Source organism: Vanellus vanellus, assembly GCF_965231255.1.
Source record: "Vanellus vanellus genome assembly, chromosome: Z".
Lineage (NCBI taxonomy): Eukaryota > Metazoa > Chordata > Aves > Charadriiformes > Charadriidae > Vanellus > Vanellus vanellus.
Window position 1 is genome coordinate 68,912,140 of NC_138908.1, and position 21,365 is coordinate 68,933,504.

The following is a 21,365-nucleotide window of genomic DNA, read 5'->3' on the forward strand; positions in this document are numbered from 1 at the left end:
GCACCACAGGCAATATAAAACATCACGCTCTGTGCTTCTCACCTTACAGGGAACTGCTACTGCTATTTCTGCAGAACTGTAAAAATAGGAAATTTACATAGAAATTTGAACATAAACTCAGACAGCTTTCTTGCTATTGCTCCTGGCTGGGCTTTAGAAATCGGATGGATGACCTCTCTACAAGCAGGTTACCTGGGAGTAGGAGCTGCAGTTTGTGCTGGTTTACGTCAAGATCGGAACATATGTGGTTCCCCAGTTCTCATCACACACCGCTGAGGCCATGAATTAAATTCTGAGACTTGGATCCTGTTCACCTTTCTTGTGAAATAAGCTTATCAGCTTTGATTGCTGAATCACATGAGTGAGAAAAACAATGCTGGGCATACTAACTGGTCTTCAGTACCAATGCTCTCCACCTACCAGAAGTACTTACATACTGTACAACAACCTGCTGTCATAAATAAGTGCCCCAAAGTATTTAACATCTGAATTTTTTTTGCAGCTCTTTTGTGGCATGGTAAGTATTGGTTCTAATGTCATATGTTGCTTACGGTACAAAAAAGGATCCGTCTACTTCAGGCGCTTGCTAATTATATTAATAATATATAATTATATTTTTTTTTTCCAGTGATTACTATCCAAGAGGGAGACTTTTCTGGATATCACCTTTTGCAAGTTTCCTAGACTGACTGTGGAAATCCAAGCTTTTCAGCCTTTCATTAATGAAGGGAATAACAAAATCTGGAGGATTACTGAATAACTTCTTTTATAGGAAAACAGCGGTCTAGGTCTATTTTAAGTAACTAAGGTCTAACGATTCTCCAAAATGTTCTATTCATTCAGTGCAGAGGAGACACTTTATGAATACAATGTGTGATCATGCAACTAAAGACCTGATTAGAAGGCATACTCACAAGTGGGCCAAATTAACACAGCACAGAAAACCTTAATTGTGTCACGTTCTGACAGCTTGGCTTTGCAACTTTGGCGTCCTTTTCCAGTAAATTTTTTTCAGATGTAATTAGAATAACATTTGTTCAAAAGACAATGTATGAAAACAAAAAAAATTATTTTTCTTCCTGTTGTAACATAAAAATCTGTATCCTCTCAAGGTTTTGCATATTTTTGTCTGAATCACCTGCTGTTGCTCATAAACCTGATTTTAAATTTATTGCAACTGCCTGGTGATAGATGTTACCGTTTGGTCAGTGTATCACACTTCCTTCTCTCTGGCCCTCCCTTTTGACTAGCTAAATTACCTCCTGATTTCCCACAACCTCACACTAATTCGTAATGAATGTTATCTGCTTTTGAAAGCAAAGCTAATCAGCAGCAAGCTTTTGAGTTTGTCACTCAACACAATAAATTTCTGTTTAAAAACGATGTGGATAGTGTTTATGTAATTGTTCCTGGTTATATAGTCTCACCTGATAAGGATCCAGAGATCTGAGATTCAATAACAGTGAAATTGTCAGCTGCCTAACCTACATGCTGTGCTCATTAAACCCTGGAGCATCCATATTGTGGGTTCGACCACACACCCGTGAAATGGCAACTCACAGATGCTATTAATCTTTCCCTTTTAAATTAAAATTAAAACTATATGCTCCTAACATGGACGAGAGCACAAGATGAATAATTCATGCAACCCTTCTTGTAGGCACAGCTCCACCAGCACTGAAGAGCTTGCTCCTCTTTTCCCATTGCTGTGAGAGAGGAGTAATTTCACTCAGGTGGTTAGCACAGTATTGCAGATCAGACGATAATCAGATCTGGCTGTTTCTCCTTATCACAACAGCTCTCCAGTTTGTTGTATCTGCGAGCTTCTCTCTCATAAAAATACATGTTCCTCAGGCACAATTTTATTCTAAGCCAGGCTCCAGGCAGTACCGCAAGAATATTACATGGAAAACAGCACAGGCTCCCAGTGGTGTATCAGGTTTGTAAGTCAAGCTATGGTTGCATACAGCCTTTCCATGAAATAGAGGGAGCACACTGCAGTGTGTGATGGTAATGGGGAAAAAAATATACAGTCCAAAGACAGTCTTCTAAGTGAGGATCCAGATGACCTTTGACTCTCTCAGATCAGCATTTGCATCATGGCTATGTCCACACTCCGTATCGGGGCTAGGTTCAGGCAGGTACCAGATCTCCGTCTGCACTTTGTTTGCATGAAAAGGACACAGGGGTAGCAGCAGGGAGACCACGTTGATTCAGTCCCAGACAAGTTGGTCAGGAGATAATGGGACCAGGATGAACCTCCAGGTTTGGGTGAGTACAGCCACAGTTTCACTGTTTGCCCACCAATTTGCTAAAATTCATCCCTCCACAGAAGTGACAGGCACCTAATCTTTCCTTCTGACTGGAAGAGTAAAACACCTCCACCCCTATTGTACAATCCCTGGTTTCCTAATTTTCATAAATTTAAATGCATTGTCCCCTTGCTACTCCAAGCTGGAAAATTCATTTCTCCTTACACACACAAAAGGGTGAAGACAGGACAATTACCCATCCTTCTGACCACCACCTGTTTCCCAGTCACTCCTTCCCAGGCAGATCACTTTGTCTGATCCTTATAAGCTCATTCCCTCTTCTTGTTAACCATTTCCTCCACACTCCCTGCACTTGCCACAACCTTTCTCCTACCCCAACGCTTCTCCCCACCCAGCAGCACAATTTATTCTCCTCCCAAAAGAATCTGCACACCTTGTAAATGGTCTGCCGTTCACAGTAATACTCCTTTGCAGTCATCACAACACCACCAGTAAGAACAGGGATTTCCACTTTTAAATATTCCACCTCAAAATAAAAGCAGAGTTCTTCTACCTTAAAAACAGGAGAGCTTGTGACTTCTTTGCCCAGGCCTAGAGAGGTGCAGACCAGGTACTTGCTAATATTAGTGTCAACAGCTGAGACCACGTGTCTACATCAGATGTCAGATTTGTTTTGCATCATGAAACTCCAATGAAATCCATTACACGGATGATGCTGCCATTCCTGCAACTGTGTTGGGAACCCATGGACCCCTATTCCCATTTTGCATCCGCAGGAAAGACAAAGAATTTTAAAGAAAATCTAAGTAATAATAAAGATTTTAAAACTTTTCTTTCTGAACATGAGGTGGTACAACTTCATGTAAAACCGATCACCCTGCCCTGCAGTGAAAGGCTGAATTAATAAAACTTTCCTAGCATTTCGTTAATCTGACCTGGCAATTTAGTCAACTTGCAGAGAGAATATACACTGCTGCAGCACCAGACCCAAGAAAGGCCCTGCCGGACTTAGGTTCTAAATAAAACTTTAAATAGAAATATATTAGCTTTGATTTTTTATTTCTCTGTGCCATTTATTGTAGAAAAAACTCTTCAAATATTCCTTGCCAGTGACTGCCAGCAAGTTTTGGTCTAGTTTTGTTACCTGTACTGAATTTATGAGCCTGAAGTCTCTATATTTACAAAAACTTCTCAGTAGCACTCTGCCATAAATCTGTTCTGCAAGACAGAACACCACAGTACCTGCCAGAGACAACAAGAAGCCAAATATTGTGGGCAAAACTATTTTCCTATTCTCAGTTTAACACCTGTGAACATCAGCGATATCCACACGTTGTCTTAAAAGCTGAGGAGCTCACCAACCTCTGCCTTTCCTGACCCTCTTCCTTAGTTTGTCTGCAATGGAGTCAATATCCGTACAAGGGAAAGAATCTGCAGAATCAATGAATTTTCTACTGGCTCTAAAGAAAGCGATAAAAACAATTTTTTCTTAACACTCAGTATCCCTCAGCAGTATCCATCAGGAGGCTTATTGAATCTTGGGGCAAGGAAAAACTAAGTGAAGATAAAACACAAAATGAATGTAAATAAAATAAGAGGCACTTATGCTTCCATCTGTTACAGTACTGGACCTTTTTAGTAAATCTGTTATTTGAAAATAAACTTCACATCACCTGCAGCCTTGGAAAATCCACACATAGTTAAAGGCAGAGTGAATTTTAGAGTAGCAGAGGCAAAAGATCAGAGGCTGGAGGATTAATGTGGCCTTGGAGGAGAGGGAGCTCTAGATTTTCCTTTGTAAGTCTCACAGACATATACAACCTGCACTGCTGCGTGGTTGCAAGCATCTTCACAGTTCACCTGTGGGATACAGATGGGAGGAAAGCAAATCCAAGCACACAGTACAGAAAAAAGTCTGAAATATTAGAAGTGCTTTTCCCCCAAACTTTGGAAAATCTTATCAAACCAGCTCTAAATTATTAGCACAAATCATATTTGTGCAAATCAGAATTATTTTATTAAAAAAACCCACAAACCCAAAAGCCAGCCAAAGCCACACCTCACAGCAGTTTCTCCCTCCTCACTAGCACAGTACCAACTATTGCCCTTGACATTTCTCATCTCTGCACCAGCTTCTTTCCTCAGCCACAGACCTCACTCTAAGCACACCCTTCAGTGCTCCATCTTCTCACCTCTCTCCCTCCTGTCCCAGTTTCCCATTCAAAGCTGTTTACCTTGGCTGCCTCTTCCATCTCCAGCTCACTGCCGTGGTTCTCATTCAGTTCTAGTCTCCCACTTCCTCATTTAAACTCTCTGGCTCCCATTCATCCCACACAAGGCAACTTAAAGCCTGAATGTCTCCCTGCCATCAGGCTCAGTTCTCCATGTGTGGATTCAGATCACCTTAACCGTGCAGGGGGTTACTTTTCTCCCCTTTCAAGCCAAGAAAATTTTAGGGCAATCAGAAGCGCAAAGTTCTGCAGGAAGAAGAGGTGGCACACGGTGACCAGAACCAGTGGTATGAGATTTAGGGCACTTAGAAATGAATTCCCAAACCAATCACTCCAGCATTTTCTTGGTGCTTTAGGCTGTCCAGAGGTTTGATCCAGATTTTCCAAGGTGGTAAATTACATTCGTCTGGTAAATGCACTTGCTATTTTGGGTTTTATTACTCCTGCTTAACTTGTGCAGGGCCCGCTGGTCTCTGACATAATTTTTATTAGATAAGATGAACTTAAAAAGCACAGACCACAGATCTTTTCTGGCAGAAGCATGATTCACTGTGAAACATCCATTTACAATTTCCTACGCAGATCGATCACTCAGTTTGCAATGAGAAGCACTTAATCCCTTTTATGTAGATAAATTACTTCACCAACCGAAGAGTTTAAAAAGAAGAACCCATTTTACCAAATCCTTCACTTTGATTAAACATCATCTTCACTGTACGACAAGCAGAACCGTCTCCCAGGCAAACTCCACACTGGTCTTCAGTTGCATTGGAATTTATCTCATAATCACAGCCAACAGTCTAGAAGGAAAAACAGTTTCAGAATAAATGTGGCCTCCACTCAGAGCTCATGTATCACTGCCTTCAGCATACTCCGCTCTTCGAAGAAGGGGGAGAATCAATTTTCTGGAAGAGTATACATCCTATATAAACAAACTAACAGTGAGAAACAAACAAACAAGCAACAACCACCACCATGTCATGAAACATGCAGTAGCGACCAGATACTTGAGATGGAAACATGCCACCCAAATGGACTCAAAATCTAGGATGCAGTCACACTCCCAGGCAAAGAGAAACTCTTCAGCAGGCCTGAAGTTTTATACCCGTGGCAGCTGCTTCTCCAGCTTGCCAGCATGGGGGAATGGGTAAAGATACAATTCTGGTAAAGACTGATTTTCCAGTTCATGCTTGCTACAGGGAGAAAGCCAGAGAAAAATGTATTCATACTGAGTCAGGACAAAACGTCTTCCTTGCCCAAACCAAAAACCCTGTGTACTAATGCTTTTAAACATCAACAAAATCTTCATTTGGTTTTGGGGTTTTTTTTTTCCTCTCTTTAAAAAACTAGCAAGGTTGCAGAACACAACCTAATGTCCATCACCTAATGGTTGTTAATAGTATGTAAGATATCTGGAGGCCCATGACTTAGATGAATAACCGTAAGTCTGATGGCATGTGGAGTTCTTCTTAGCTGATTACCCTCAAAATAGGCTTTCAGGTGCAATACCTGCCAACTTCTCTAACATCCTCTCGATGTACGAAAATCTGGGTATCCCCTCTTGTGATTCTGATCTTATTTTACCTTCAGCTTCCGTAAAATGTAATATACATTTACATAGCCTACTGTAATTTTCTGTAAGCTTCCGACAGGAAAATCCATCTATGAGACTAATCTAGGTATAAAGGCTACTGCATTCTCTAATATTTTTCCATCATTTTCAGCTCAAGAAACACCTGAACTTTTCCTCTATGAGCCACTGATTTAATGAACAGGCAGAGAAGCTGCAAAAACATAAGCAAAGAAAAGCCTCAAGTTACATATGGTTTTAAATCATGTCACTTGCATTTTTACCAATGATTCAAAAAAGACTCATCCATCACTTCATGCCAACACTTAGCCAGTACCTTTGATACCTGCATTGAAAAACAATGGCCACCCCAAAAAGTTCTGCAGCAGCCTCAGTTTCTCTCTCCTTTCAGTGAAGGCTACTTTCAGAAAAGGGAAGGTTTTGTAGTATCTTCCTCACAGACACATCTCATGTTTATGAGCAGTACAGAATGTGACAGAGATAAGCACATGTTAAGTAGGTGACTACATTTTTGCCTCCAAGCATGTAGCTAGTACACAGCCGCCACTGCGATTAAGTGCAGGATGTTCTTTATCTTGCCCAGAGTTCACATCTGACTCTTCACCTGTTATCTACAGATGCACTGCAGTTTACATTTAACAATTCCTAAGAATTTAAAGAGGTAGGTGTGTGGCTATTTTCTCAAAGAGATGCATTCTGCAGTATATTTACTGCACTATCAGTATATTTGTTAATCACCTACAAACAGTTAGTAAAGTCATTGTGATCAGGTTTACTATTAGACCAGAAGAGTAACCAGCCTTCTCTCTGAAGAGTCCTGAAAGTTGACGTTTATTTTCTATTCTATGTACATATTCACCATTAAACAGAAAGTTGGAGAAAATCTGGAAAGGGAACCCTTGCACTTCATGTTTTGCTATTAAGAAATATTACTAATGAGTGTTTTGGAGCTTCTCTTTTGAACTTCTTAAAAAGAATGACTTGTCTTCAAATCGCATCATTTTTGCCAAATTAGCATTTTCTGGTAGAAGATGCGCATTCTTGAAAAGGTTTCTCTTTGTCTTTATTTACTGTTCACGCTTGTTTGAGTGGTTGCATCCAGAAATAATTTACCTAGTTCAGGCTGTCAGTCAGACATTTTGAAATGAACATCACTGAGCATATTTGCCTTGTGAGTACTGTGTAGTGTAAAGATCCTCAAACGCTGGACAAATTAGTCCTGAACCATTGCACTGGCACTAGCAAATGAGTCCGGTAGCAGCACCACAGTATCATCACTTTCCTGCCTTTGGGGTGCCAATTAGTGTCTCTGTCACATTTCGTTTAGCAACATATCATGGTGCCAAAATATGACATCGCTATGGCATGAAGGGAATCTCTTTGTCCTTTCCAGTTATAACCATGGAAGCTTGTATTTTGTTTCTGCTCTGGTATTTGAAACATAATTTGTATCTGATCAGGCATCACATTCTTACCTATACACGCGGCAGGGTGAGGTGCACGGATCCCCAGGAATGAGGCACCGTAGACAACTGTGGCAGGGCAGGCAATTTACTGTGTCACAGCAAATAAAGCCCTCATTTTATTCCCTAGCTCTGGGGTGCTGCTGGTGGTGCAATGACCTTCACATTGAGCAACACGGCCTCATCTTACAAGACCATTAATGACCATCACAGAGTGTATATTCTCATGTGCCAGAATAAACAGCTCCAGCAGTCATTCATTCTAAGTACATTTACATGAACTTTAATTTCCAGGCCATGTTTTACTTTCCCACTCCAGTGACTATCACATTATTTTCGTCATCCATTAGATTAATTTCTAGATCATTCCTCCTTGTTGCTTTCCTCATTCTTCTGGTTCTTCTAGATATGCAGTAGCCATGTTTTCTAAAACTGCCTTAAATAATGTGCCTCAAATTTCTGCCAAATTGCTTATTAAAAGGGATCTGGAAACTAAATGCAGGTTATAAAACAAGAAAAAAAAATCAGCAGTAATTAGGCTCTGATTCTTTTGCACACTTATGTCCTTGTGCACCCTCTGCCAGTGAAAGATGCTGTGCTGCAGCAACCACTGTGTGCCATAGCATGCGCAGCGCAAATTAGCATCCCTCCACGCAGCCCTCTGCCATTGCCCCATTGACCAAGAGCCTTTTTCACGCACCTGAGACTAGCTTTATTTCTGGTCCCAGTACACAGTGCCGAGGCAGAAATAATAACCCGAATTGCCTGGCTGCGTTACAGGAAGGAGAAACAATTTCTTTCCTGCTGCTCAGTGACTAAAGGGAAAACAGTCAGAGATATTACCCTTTTGCCACTTCCAGAGGGAGAGACTTTTGTGTCAGATTGGCAGCAGGGGGCCGATACAAAAAGTCCTCGTAGTCATGGAAGGCTATGGCCTGGATGTACTGCCTGAATAGCAAAGTTACGTGGATGCCACATTGCACTTTTAACTTCTTCCTTCCATTTGTCTCCCCCACTGGCTTCCAAATAAAGAAATCATGTTCATGGCATGTTGACCATGATATTGCCTTGAATGGGGAGAAATGTGTCCTGATTTGCCTATTTCTCTTATAATTTGTCTGGATGGGTCTGAATCAACGTCCTATTGGGCTGGCAGTGGGAGGAGGAGACTGAACCATACATAGCGAGAGGTCATAACGCTACGACAAGAAAATCTGAGATGTGTCATCTGCTTTTCAGCAAGGGAAAAAACCACTTTCCTCCCTAGTACTACACAGCTGTGTAATTCTCCAAGATGTTAGTCTCCCAATGTAACAATCGTGAATTACCACAGAGAACAGCTCACAGATTTGCATGACTGAAGGTCATTTAAGCCTATTAAAATTCTGTTCAGGAGATGAATGCCTATCAGAAACAGCAGAGATGCCACGTCCTCCACCCTCAGTGTCTGCACTCTCTCAGTGCGTGCAACATGTAAGTCTCCACTTTCAGATGATGCGATGGCTTGTATTTGATGAAATTCCTCAGTCACGTAGGTATCTGCTCAACAAACATACACTGGGGGCAATATCTTTGCTTATTAAGACTGGGGGAGCAACTGACTGCTCTAGTAAGAATTAAGAGTGCACTTGTGATGTATAATTTAAAACACAGCAAGACAGGATATGTACTTTAAAGATCTTCTAAATAAGGGGGGAAAGTGACACTCAATGGATGACTGTGGAGGAATATGGTTAAATAGCAAACTAGTCACGGTTTATCTTTATGATTTTAGATTAAATTACTGACAGAGACCATGTTGACTTCTTCCACTTAAAGCGATTTATAAGTCAGACACCACAACAGGAGGGGATCTAAGAAGGTACCTGAAGAAAGGCCATGTGCAAATACAATAAAAAGATTAAGGGGACTGCATCTCTCATCTCCTTATTAGCACCACCTGGAGCAAAAGATGGTTGCAACTGCAGGCACTAGCTTTGAGATCCCCCTTTGCAGGCACTGGTTCCAGCACTGAATGATTTAACAGTGTTACATGGGTTTAGGGAACTCCTCTTCTGTGTAAGGATAAATCTGAGAGAGGACCTAGCTATTTTATATGCCAGGTTCCCAAATGAGTTATTAAAGCTTGTCTTTGAATTAAGGCAAGTTCTAAAGGAATACCATACCAACACCTCACTGGTAAGACTTCCTTCTGCACTGAGGCATAGGCAGCATTTCTAAAAAATTAGGACCCATATATTGGACAAATTGCAAGGGCCAAGTGAATCAGTGCTAGTGTCTGTCCGTACTTACTTCCCACTTGAAAATGCACATTATGGCTTTGCCAAGGTGGCTAGGAAAGCACTCAGTATACCTCAGGTAGCTAAAATGAGGCACCTCAATCCACATTTAGCCATCAAGGTAAGAAAAATTTCTCTGTTGCTCTGAATAAAACCATGGCAAGCGGCAAAATCAGATCAAAACCAGCTGAATTTAGGAGATTAAATTCTTGGTTGGATCTGAGTCTATTTGGTTTTGACATATCGACTAGGAAAACTTGAACTCTGTTGTTAAAAAAGAGCTACTCTGCATACCAAACACATGTGAGTGATATGGACAGCGGGTCTAATGTACAACATCTCACCATTTTGATTTTTTGTTCTATTTCAGACTTAAGTGAAGTGTTACTTTAGTACTCAGAACAAATATGAAGTGCTTTTGTGAGATACAGTACTGGAAACCAAAACAGGCTTTAATAGACATTGCTATTAATGTTTGTGAACTCCTTTTTCACATCATTAGCAACATGTTGCTATCAGAGTACAAGAATGATGTACCAGACTAATTATATTAAAAGCATTTTCAGATGTATTCAATGTAACCTGTAATGTATGTATTGCATTTAACTAGCTGGACTAAACTACTAGTGAATTATACAGATACTTGAAAAAGTTTCTTCTCAAGTGTTATGTTGGGTACCTATTTCAGATAAAAGCACACTGTCTTTCAGAAATGCGAGCTTTGGGTTACCTATTCATCATTTGGTCTCATCTGTGGCAGTTGAATGATTATATTGTTCACTCCATGATTCTGACTCCAATTAAATCTGTTTGTCAGAAGATGTAAAGCAGTAGTCAACATGTGAAATGCTGACAAATCTGTATTTAAGATAGCACCGGTACCTTGCAATAAATTTTTTAGAAAGGCTTTGAGTCCCCAGAACTGTTAATACTATAGTATATCTAGGATCTACAAACTGCAATTAAGAGTTAGCTTTCCTTTCACCTCTGATCTATTGCTTCTAATTAATCAAGTTTTGCTATTTCTAAAATAGGTAGTGTCACAGGCAAGGTTCAATACAGAAAGCATATGGAAACTAAAATTAACGATAGTGATCCCAGTCCACGGGGCTTGAAATCAAAAAATGAAATTGTAACACCACAAAGACAGCCTTTGGAGTTTAGCACTTGGCCTATTCCAAGTGAAGGTTAAAAGCACTGATATGTCATGCAACATTTACTACACATTTCAATATGCTAACGATGTGTTTCCATCTGTCTTGAAGAGCTCAGGGGCAGGGCAGGTCTTTCACTATCATAGTTAAAAGGCCCACCCTGGCTCTCAGCAAAGTCAAGAAGAATCTCTTCACTGTGAATTTGAGCAGAATCTTGGTAACTCCCTTTCACAAATGCATGCCCTGCGAGAAAAGCTTAAAACAAACCTTTTATTGCTGCTTTCTGATTCACTGGCATTCTACTAAAACAGAAAGTCCTCGGAGAGGATATACCAATGACCTATTAAAAACGTGGACTTTCTATCACTAGAAGTCTTTAAGAAAAGCATGTGAAAAACATCAAAAAAGGAACATGATTCTGTAATGGGAAATATGAGACTTCTTGAAGTCCCTTCTAGTTGTATTTTTATATGATTCAATGACTTAGGACGTACAATCCCAAGCTCCCTATGGTAAGCTAATGTGGTTTCTACAAGACACCAAGTCCTGCTTTTGTTTCCAAAGATGTTAAAAGCAAAAAAAATATCAGGCTTCAAGTGGGTACAGGACACAAACCCCCAGTTGGAAGAAATAAATAGTAGCTGTAAATACATCCCTTGCAAGTAAAATACTAATTTTACTTAAAAGAAATTAACTAAAACCAATGCTAAGACTGTGCATGTTACAGCATTTACAGAACACACCTTCAAATGCCACAAATGCACACATCATCCTGGAAACCAACTATCAACATGCAGAATATACAGAGAACTTCATACTTCATTCTTCAATAAACAGAACATTATTGAACTATATGCTCTGTGTTTGCCCATTATCTCATTGTACAGCATTATTCAATTTACTATTGCAAAATGAAATAATTTTTACTGCCTTCAGGAGCAAACATCTGATCCTATTATAAGTCAGTTCAGAACTGCTACATAATGTGTAATGTTAAACTGCATTTTCATAAAAAAAGCCCACAGGGAGTGGTGACACCAATTACAACCTTAAAGCTACATCGCATCAGAAACAAACAGACTTTCTTAAATTGATGTCTTAAAATAATGGAAGAAGAAGAAGAAGACGACAGGAGTTAAAGGGTACCAAAAAGTAATTAGCACTCAGTCTAATGGATTCATTAAAAAGGATGGAAAGAACTCTTATGTCTACTTGGAAAAGCTGTTTCTAGAAACTTGTTTCCATGATGACTAAAAATGTGATAAAATGGAGTACTTGGCCTCGATCCTCCAAAAAATTTGTTAAACATTTTCCCATAACTTTATAAAATAAAATTGTAGAGAAAGAAACATGCAAACATACCCAATACCTTACACATGCCATTAATACAGATATCTCGGCTGTGCCTTCCTTCAAAGCAAGGAGTACCATCAGTGACTGCATCGAGCATCTTCTCTGAAAAATGGCCATCTATTGGGCGACAGTGGAGCTCACAGGGGTTTGCTGAAAGGAAACCAAAGATACTTTCTTCGAAAATACTTCAGAGGGACATTGAACTGGAATGCACAGAGAACGACAGTATGTCTTTACCGCACCATCCACTCACTGCCCCTGGTGTTCGCTGACCGAAATGGCCTAATTAGAAGCAGTTAGCAGAGCCAGGGTCATATTGCTAGCAGAGTGACACAAGCCTGATAAATGCCACTTGTGGACTTCTAGGAAGCAGCCGGAGGCTGGTGCCCGCACGGCTCCACGCTCTCACGTTAGCAGCCAGCTGGCTGAGTCGAGCAGTAATGAGGCTGTCAGCTGTGACGGAGAAAGGAATGGGAAATCAGCAAACCCAACTGTCATTAGTGAGGGGAAAGGAGGAATCTGTGGGTGAGATTGCCAAGGACAGTGACAAGCAACAGTTTCCCACCGGCTGATGACTGAATCGTTTCAGAGATGACTTATAACTGCTCATCGCTGCTGCCAGCCTCTCTCAGAGAGCAGTCAAACGGTTGCTTCTGATCTTCTGCGTGTCAGTAGAGTGTCACATCACTGCTTATTTTCAGCTGTTTTCTGGCACTTCATAAATTATTTCAAACACTGGACTTTTTTCCTGCTTGGCACCTTACAAAATGGGGATAATATTGGTGGGTCTGACAGACCCAGGCTGTTCTTGGATAGATATGCACAGAAACAACAGAGAAGAGAAAAGTTGTAGCAGAAGCAATCTGTGGATCTCTGAAATAAGATTTTCTGCAACGGACCAGCCTTAGTCTATTCTATCCACGGAGTAAGGAGAGGCAAACACACCCTGCCCTGCCTCACAGACACTGGCCCTTGGGAATGAGAAATTTTGAAATTCAGGCTTCAGAGAGTCAAAGCACACAAGCTTGGTAAATAAGTTGTGTATGTGGAAGATGAGTTAGAACTGAAACCAGGGTCAAAGCTAAGACCAATATAATCTCTGCCCTTATATCACTCCTTGAAAAGCATCGAGCAGAGCCACAGCTATCTGACCGAAAAAAAACCCTCATCCACTGTCATGTTGATGAGGGACAGCAACAGAGGACCTGTCTTCTGATTTTGGTCTATTCCAAGACCCCAGTCTAGCCAGGTGCTAAAGCAATTTGTTCACACTTAGCAAACTGAAATGCTTTGCTGAGCAAAGCAGTGGGCCTTAAAACCACCAGTAAAGTAGGGACTTCAAGGCACCATTATTGAGCCGTTTTAACACAACCTCCCTGTGTGTCGCAGAGGTTCCTCTGCTGAGTGACAGTTTCACCCTGTGCCTGACAGAGCCGACAAAAGCTGCTCTCTTGGTCTTCGAGGGATGCAGGGTAACTATACATCTTCCACAATCTGGCTAATGAGTTTCTTTCTCCCTTTTCCTCCCCTTCCTCCTTTGTTGACCTGGCTTGCGTCATACAAAGAACTGTGCTTAAAATTAGAGGAACTTCTAGTAATAGAGAAATTGAAACTTTTGGTAATGCAAAGAAACTAAATAATTTCCTACAAAATGGTTTATTCTTTGGAATGGAGAAATTTGCTCTCATTGCTCTGGTTTGCACAGCACCAACATATGCACAGCACCACGCAGTGCACAAAAGTCACAGCTCAAGGATTGAATCTTACACAGCCTGAGCTTTAAAACTATGAATTTCATGTATATAAACAGAATCCCTGCAGAACTAGGGCCCAAAAAATAAAAAAGGGACACTAAAGGAAATCCAAAACTTTAATGGGGAGTTTTGTCTTTTCCCTCTTGTCAGTAGAGCTAAAATGGCATCTTAGGACAATGTTGTACTTGTGGCTTCTCAAACAAAGATGCCTTTGTAAAGGGCAGTAAAGTGATTAGAGACAGAGGATACACATGGACCAAGGTTACAAAACTCGTGGAATTCAAGGTGATATGAGTCATGTTCAAGAATATCGATGGAGATGGCGCTACAAAAGAGTTTCAGGCAAGAACATAAAGTTTGTAATCGTTATCAGCCCTTGGCCCCTCTGTGAAAACTGCCAGCCATAACATCCACCAGTTGTTCTGATAAGAGCTGTCATGATAAGCGATACAAGTAATTTTACTTATATCTGCAGAAATCTTTTTCTGACCATGTGGCTAATTTGATTACTTTAGCGGTCTGAATTTTGATTCACCTTGCTTACCTTCTCAATGCACCATTTTTTTAAACACAAAGCACAATACCCTTATGGAAAGGAGAATCCCAGAATCCCAGCTAGTCCATTACCTGCTCAGAATCAATCCTGATGGACAAAGACTTTGCATAAAGCCATTTCAGTTTTTACATTGTTTGTAATGAAATACACAGAGCAGCAGTTTGTTAACTGGATCTCCTCCCTAGCTGTGTGTTGACATAACAAGCAAGATGGTACCAAATTTCATTTCAGAAATCACTGAGCAAGAAAAAACAGGCAGTGCTGACCGCTGACATATTCCTGTCATAACTATGATGCTCTAAGTATATAACTCAGAAAAAGTTCGCAGAGCAAGATAACTCCCTTACTAAGGCAAAATAAAAATTAAAAATAAATAACTTGCAAACTTTCAGACCTGCAAAGGTTCATGATTCAAAGAAGGGCTTTCTTGGCGTGAAAGCTTTCCTGGTTTTCCTAACTGTAGTAACTGATATAAAATTAGATCCCACCTGTACCCACAAATTTTGTATTGCTTTTCTTCCTGTCAGTTTTCTACTGAGTCCCACTGGAAATGAAAGGATATTGCTCCCCCTCCACAAACTCAATCCTATCCAGTATTTACACTCCTGTCATCATTCTCCAGGTTATTTTGATATTTCATCTGCATAGAAGGCTGGCTAGGGCACCACTGAGGAAATTATCCTAGCATTGTATTAGCCATCCATTTTCTAAAATTATTTACTTATCTATCATTATTTTTTTTACAGCTGAGCTCAGGGACCTAACAAAAGATCAGGGCTCCATTATTCTAGGACTGTAAATAAACGGTACCAGAATCAGCCACTGTCCTCAAGAAGTCTAACATTTTAAACACAAAACAGACACAGATGCAGAAAATACTTTTATCTCCTATTTTCATATAGAGAAGTGACACACAAAGAAAACAAATACATTTTCCAAAATGATGGAAGAACCTGAAAGCAAAGACTGACCTTGAATTCAAATTTTCTAAATCTTATTTCAGTCCTGAAAATCTAAATAGACAAAACTGAGATCAATATGAACTCTAGGGTTGCTCAAAAGTAACTCACTAAAGCAGCTGGTTTAGTTTCAGTTACTTCAGCAAATTTGGTTACTTCATGATGAGACTTTAACAAAAAGTCTGTCATCTTAGTAACTTTCAGGGCAAAATATGCAGAAATTCATGCAATTCAACATATGCATGAAATACCAGATCCAATCTGTGAACACGCAGTAATGACCATTGTCACACAACCCCTGTTCAGAAAAAGCACACTAAATTCCCATTTAAATAGATCTGATTTCTGCCTGGGTAAAGCCTACAGAGTTTTATCCATCCTTCCACACCAAAGTAGGATCAAAACACTTAGACTGCTCCTGCTTAGATTGCATTTATATCTACAATGATAATATCAATTCCTCAAACTTTCTAGGTAACCTGCCTCTAATGGTTAACCATCCATACAGCAACAACTATTTCTCATTGTATAACCTAAAGTTCCCTTGTGCTGTTTTGGCTGTTTCTGCTTGTCCTACGTTTCATGGACGTGAAGAACTGCTGGATCCACCTCTTTCTGGGGATTCCTGTACTGCTTGAGTGGAGGGGATGGGAAGCTGCAGTTTGAAGTACACTGACAGAAAACTTGATGCCAAATCCAAGTTTGAAAGCAGAAGGGATACATTGAAACTGAGCTGATAAGACCACAGGGTCCTGTTTTTTGAAGCCAGTTAACAAGGGCACAGAAGTGCTTAGATCTCGACAGCTTCTTCCAGACCTGAGCACAACACTGCATGGAGCCATGCAGTCTTGCTAGCCTGTATCTCTACTAGCTCGGGGATACGCTTGCTATATACCCTTAGAAACGATATTCAACTAGTTGACATTTACCTCACTCCATCTTCTCTTTTCTAGAGCAAAACTTCCTTTTCTCAACCCTTCCCATAAACTATGTTTCTCAAATCATTTGAATTCCATGTTGCTTTCTTGTAAACCTCCTCCAGTTTGGCCGCATCCTTCTGGCACTGCATTGCTCCTAGCTGGAAATAAGATTTTAGCTGAGGTGCCAGCACCACTCAGCAGCCTAGAAAAAAAGACATCCTGACTTTTATCCATAGTACCCGTATTCTGCACCAAGATTATGCTGCTGATTTGAACAGGGACAAGACCAATCATCTAATACATAGAAGAAACCCAGACGTAATGGAACCCCAAGCCACAGACCTTCCATAAGTGGCCAGTGACTTATTTGTAATCAGAAGGGGACTGAGGAAGCAAGCCAGCAAAGCTGAGTAAAAATCCCCAAATTCAGGCATGTGATTTTTTTTTTCCCTGTGCATATTATAATGGAGCTCAGATTCACCAAGTGTAAACAGAACATCATGGAAATAACTAGAAAGGAATATATTGCCTTCCTAATTTAAATTACTCACAGCTGACTCCCATGAGTTCACATGCAGGAAGGATCCAGCTTAACCTGACCGAGAAGGATGTGACTAATGTGTCTGCCAGTGGACAATAAGGCTTCAATATTTTTTCCTGCTTCACAAGGAAGGGAAGAGGGGGGGCCTCTACAAACTCTCACTTCTGTGAGAACTCAGAATTGGAGGAGGAAATCCGGAACAAAGAAAATTAGAAAAGACAATTACCAAACACAGACGAAACAGGGAAAGAAGGCTGAGGTGAAGCTACTTTATCACTCTCACCAAACTTGGAACTCCAAAAGAAAATTTAATTTCAAAGCAGAAACATTACCTCACCCTGCTAGCTCAGCCCCTGTGATCATATCAGTACAAATCTTACTAGATACACAGATATATTTTGGAAGAAATATGAAATTTAAAACACTTCAGCAACATAACCCCTATCTGCCACTACCTGAGATGATCCTGGCACTGATTGAGAAAAGAAAGGTATTTATAGGATTCAGTGTAGGACTCATACTTATTACATGGAAGTTAAGCCCTGAGAAGCTATCAGATTCAGATAAATGTAACCTGCCAAAAGGTATGAAATAAATAAATGTGTGGTCAGCCTAATGGCAAGAGAAACACCAAAGTCTGACTAAAGCGTCAAAGTAGGGGCCTGGGTCACGAAAACAATTCAGAAAATTCCCCAGTCAGAGCTGCTGGATGCTTTAGCCACCCTTGAACCTGGAAGTCCCCTTCATGTTGATACTCAGGAGCTCCAGCTTGAGCACGTGGGTTTCTGTGCTCTGAGGCAAATCCACAATAGGACTATGCAAGTTCCCCAACAGGCCCAAACTCACTGAAAACAGAAGGGAAAATCCCAGTTGGAACCTTAAATATAGTTGGCCTAGGTAACGGTGAGATGTCATTCACTGTTTTTCTGCCAGGTTGCTCATTGAAGCTGCTTGTTACATCTCACCGTATATTAAATCATAAGCTATTCAAAAAAGAGTGTTTGTCCTCTTCTGAAGGTACAATTTACACAACAGAAAAGGACATTACGACAGTGCCTCGTTATGTGAAATTCATTATGGCTTATGTAAGATATGACATTAAAGCCAGGAGAGAGAACTGTGACCATCTAGATAATTTATTGTTCAGCAGGATGAAGGAACACCTAATGTCTAAAATGTCACAAAATGTCTAGTTCAGGGTTTCATCTCCTCAACTAGATGCTTCCACACAAAAACTGTTTTGTGCGCTCAGGTTTTGGGAAAGCTTCATGATACTTCCTTTTCCCCTTATATCCCACGTGCAGCATGTGAAGATTTAAAATGCCTGATAATAAAACACAAGCCCAAACCTTCTTGGCAGCAAGCTAAAGTACTAACAGTGGTGTGAAAAGTCTGAAACTGACTGCACTAGTTAAAGGGAAAAGCAAGGGAAGCCGGTGTACGCTAACAAAGATTGGTGTACATATGATGAACACGGTGATTAAGTCTCCAGAGCCCTGAAACATCAGCTCTTTTTTTTGTGGGGGGTTTACAACAGGTTGTTGGTTTGCTTTTAAAGTCTTTTTTTTTTTTTTTTTTTAAGACAAACACTAACACTAAGAAAGGCTCAAACTGCTCCATCTCACAAGAGAGCATTGTTTCATTAATCTATTTCAAGTTTTTTTGCCCAGGGTATCTTTAGCAACCAATGGAAGGTGAAAGCAAATTTGAAACTAAAATGGGAGGAAAGTTCTCAGATGTATTTCAGTGGAGTAACGTTGGCTGGACAAAACTGGAAGCAGTGTGCCTATAATACCCACCCATCCTCAATCATACAATGATGACGTCAGATGAAGGATCAGCACAGGATTTAGCCAACTCCCTGACTAGATGAGTGTTCCTAGGCGAGCCTGCCTATGTGAGGAAGCCAGAATTTTTTTAAGTTATAGTTTAGCAGCAAAAAAACACTTCAAATGCTGTTAATGGAATATAAGAATGAAGTTGCAAACGTTAAGGACCTCACAGATCATAGGGGAGACATGTAACCCTATACTGAAAGTCTGGCTGCTGAGAAAACTGGTGAAAACAGTCAAAAAGCTTTTTAAGCCATAGAAAAAATATTTGCTTGGTATTTGAAGGATTTTGCAAAAGGTCACTGAAACGCAGGATTTTCCAGATGAAATATACCAGGTTCAGCAACCCAGCATTCTAAAGATAAGTGGTTTGTCTGTAAAGCTCTAATCAGCTCTATTTAAATACGGCATGGACACACCACTGGCCTGTCTTCCAGTGTGCAGGAAGCATTTGATTCATGATTCTTAATGCCCTTTAAAAGCAGACCTTCTGCAACAAATGCACACACAGAACTACCATTTCTGCAGCACTGCCCTAGAGAGGACATGAACAGAACTAAGGCTGTACCCTGCAGTGGTACACATCAGTAACAGAGAGGACTGGAATCCCAATTTCAGTAACAGGCGACTGCAGAAAACGGTTTATGAGTTCGGCTTTGGACAAAGCTGTAGGCTGTTAGCATTTACCATGGTTTGTTTTACTAAGAGTCCTTCTGAATAAGTTTTTCTATCAACCATATCATCTTTCATCAGAAATTTTCCTGGAACTCTGACTGCTCCAGGTTCATCTTCAATGGTGTATTTGTTAGATGAAATTGAAACTGTAGCGGAAATTTAAGAAACCTATTCAGAACTGCCAATAAATGTGAAAATGCAATGAACATGCTGAAAAATACTATTGGCAAACAAAAGTGAAAGTTATCTTGAGCTTCACTTCCCTGACTGGTTTATTTTTTCATTAAAAAAAATAAATATTGGTAGCTTCTACTGGATAATCTACTCCTTACATTTATGCATACACCAAGAATCAATCTGCACGGTAATAACTATTATCCCTGTATTTAGTAGCTAGCTGTTACAAAGCAAGTTATAAGGCAGAGGCATCGATCCTGTCTCTACATCTCTACAATACAGGGCAGTACGATACTGAACCTGCCGAGGTATTACTTCCTCAGTGTGGTCCCAGGTACGCTTACTGTGTAGATCTGAGTTTCGAAGCAGTAAAGCTGCGTTTGTGCAGCAGAAGAGCTCTACTTGTTTGGTGCAGCAATGCCTGCCGGTCCAAACATGCAGCTCTGCACTACACTACTGTACTTACTGCTCTGTGGTTGACACTGGAAAAGATGGTTTAGGTTTATCCCACACAATTAGTACAGATGTCACTTCAATAGCTTTTCTTACCACAATATTTTTCCAGGAACTGGGTAGTTACACTCACAGCCATTATCACTAGAGTTTTGCAGAAATATCTATGTGTAGAGGAGAACCACTGCCTTTGTGTATACACAAAAGGCACACCTGCATATGGAAGCACACCATTTTTTTCTCTCTAATTAATTAAAAGACTTATAATTCAGTGACTTCTTGCTCTCACAGAGGTTTCTCATACGTTTGTAATTTGACCTTTTACACAAGATATTAAACAACTTGTAGCTTCGTACCTGTGTTATAAACGGGCACCCAGTGGTAGAATTCATTCTGGTAGGGAACTGTATCAAATTCACTGCACTGCATCTGACGAAAGGTTGGCAAGCCTTTGCGACAAGGGCTGATGTTACACATGCGATAGCGTTTCCTTTCTCCGGTGCAGTAGTCTCCTCCAAACTGTGGTCTAGAAAAGGAACATTGAGATTGGGACGTAAAATTCTGGGTAAAAAGTAGTTTTAAAAGAGCACCGTCTTTCAGGTTCCAACGGGGTAACAAGATGAATCTGAATCCTTGAGAAGGTAGAGATCCTGTTCACATGTTCAAGTGCTCAAACATGCCAGTATGGCACACAGAGATCTAGACAAACCCTGTATTCCAAAGAAGTGCTTGATACATTGCCCGGCTGAGCTCACAACAAATTACCTTATCAAATGAACTCCACCCAAAAAAACACATTTTCCAAATGTTTGGCACTTCTTCCAGAAAAGCCAAGTGATTTCTGCTGTTAGGCACCCTCTTAGTGATTTCTGACAATAAGACATAGGTTCTTCATGAACTCAGATACGTGTTACAAAATTCTGCTTTTCATGGTCTGTACCTATTAACTCACGCGTATGAAGTTCAAGTAAAGTTGATGACTAGAACAAAACATGAAAGACGAGTCCTTGATTTCCCTCAGGAACAGATTTGCTAGCTATTGTCCTCACCCAATGTTTGAGGACATTTATTTATTCATGGCAGTACTATTAAAGCAACATTTCTATTATTTCTGCAAAGTCTGAATGCTAAACAACAGGATTTTTTTCATTTTA

General features: G+C 40.4%; 1 protein-coding gene across 1 annotated transcript in view; it reads right to left on the reverse strand.

Annotated features, from left to right (window-relative positions):
• The window catches only part of ADAMTS12 (ADAM metallopeptidase with thrombospondin type 1 motif 12), a gene marked incomplete at its 5' end in the record, with an annotated part of 172,453 nt that overhangs the window by 43,795 nt on the left and 107,293 nt on the right, over window positions 1-21,365 (reverse strand). The window contains 3 exons of the mRNA XM_082497230.1: window positions 5,184-5,304; window positions 12,361-12,494; window positions 20,568-20,737. Coding sequence (XP_082353356.1) covers window positions 5,184-5,304; window positions 12,361-12,494; window positions 20,568-20,737 — 425 coding nt within the window. The remainder of the gene's footprint in view (window positions 1-5,183; window positions 5,305-12,360; window positions 12,495-20,567; window positions 20,738-21,365) is intronic.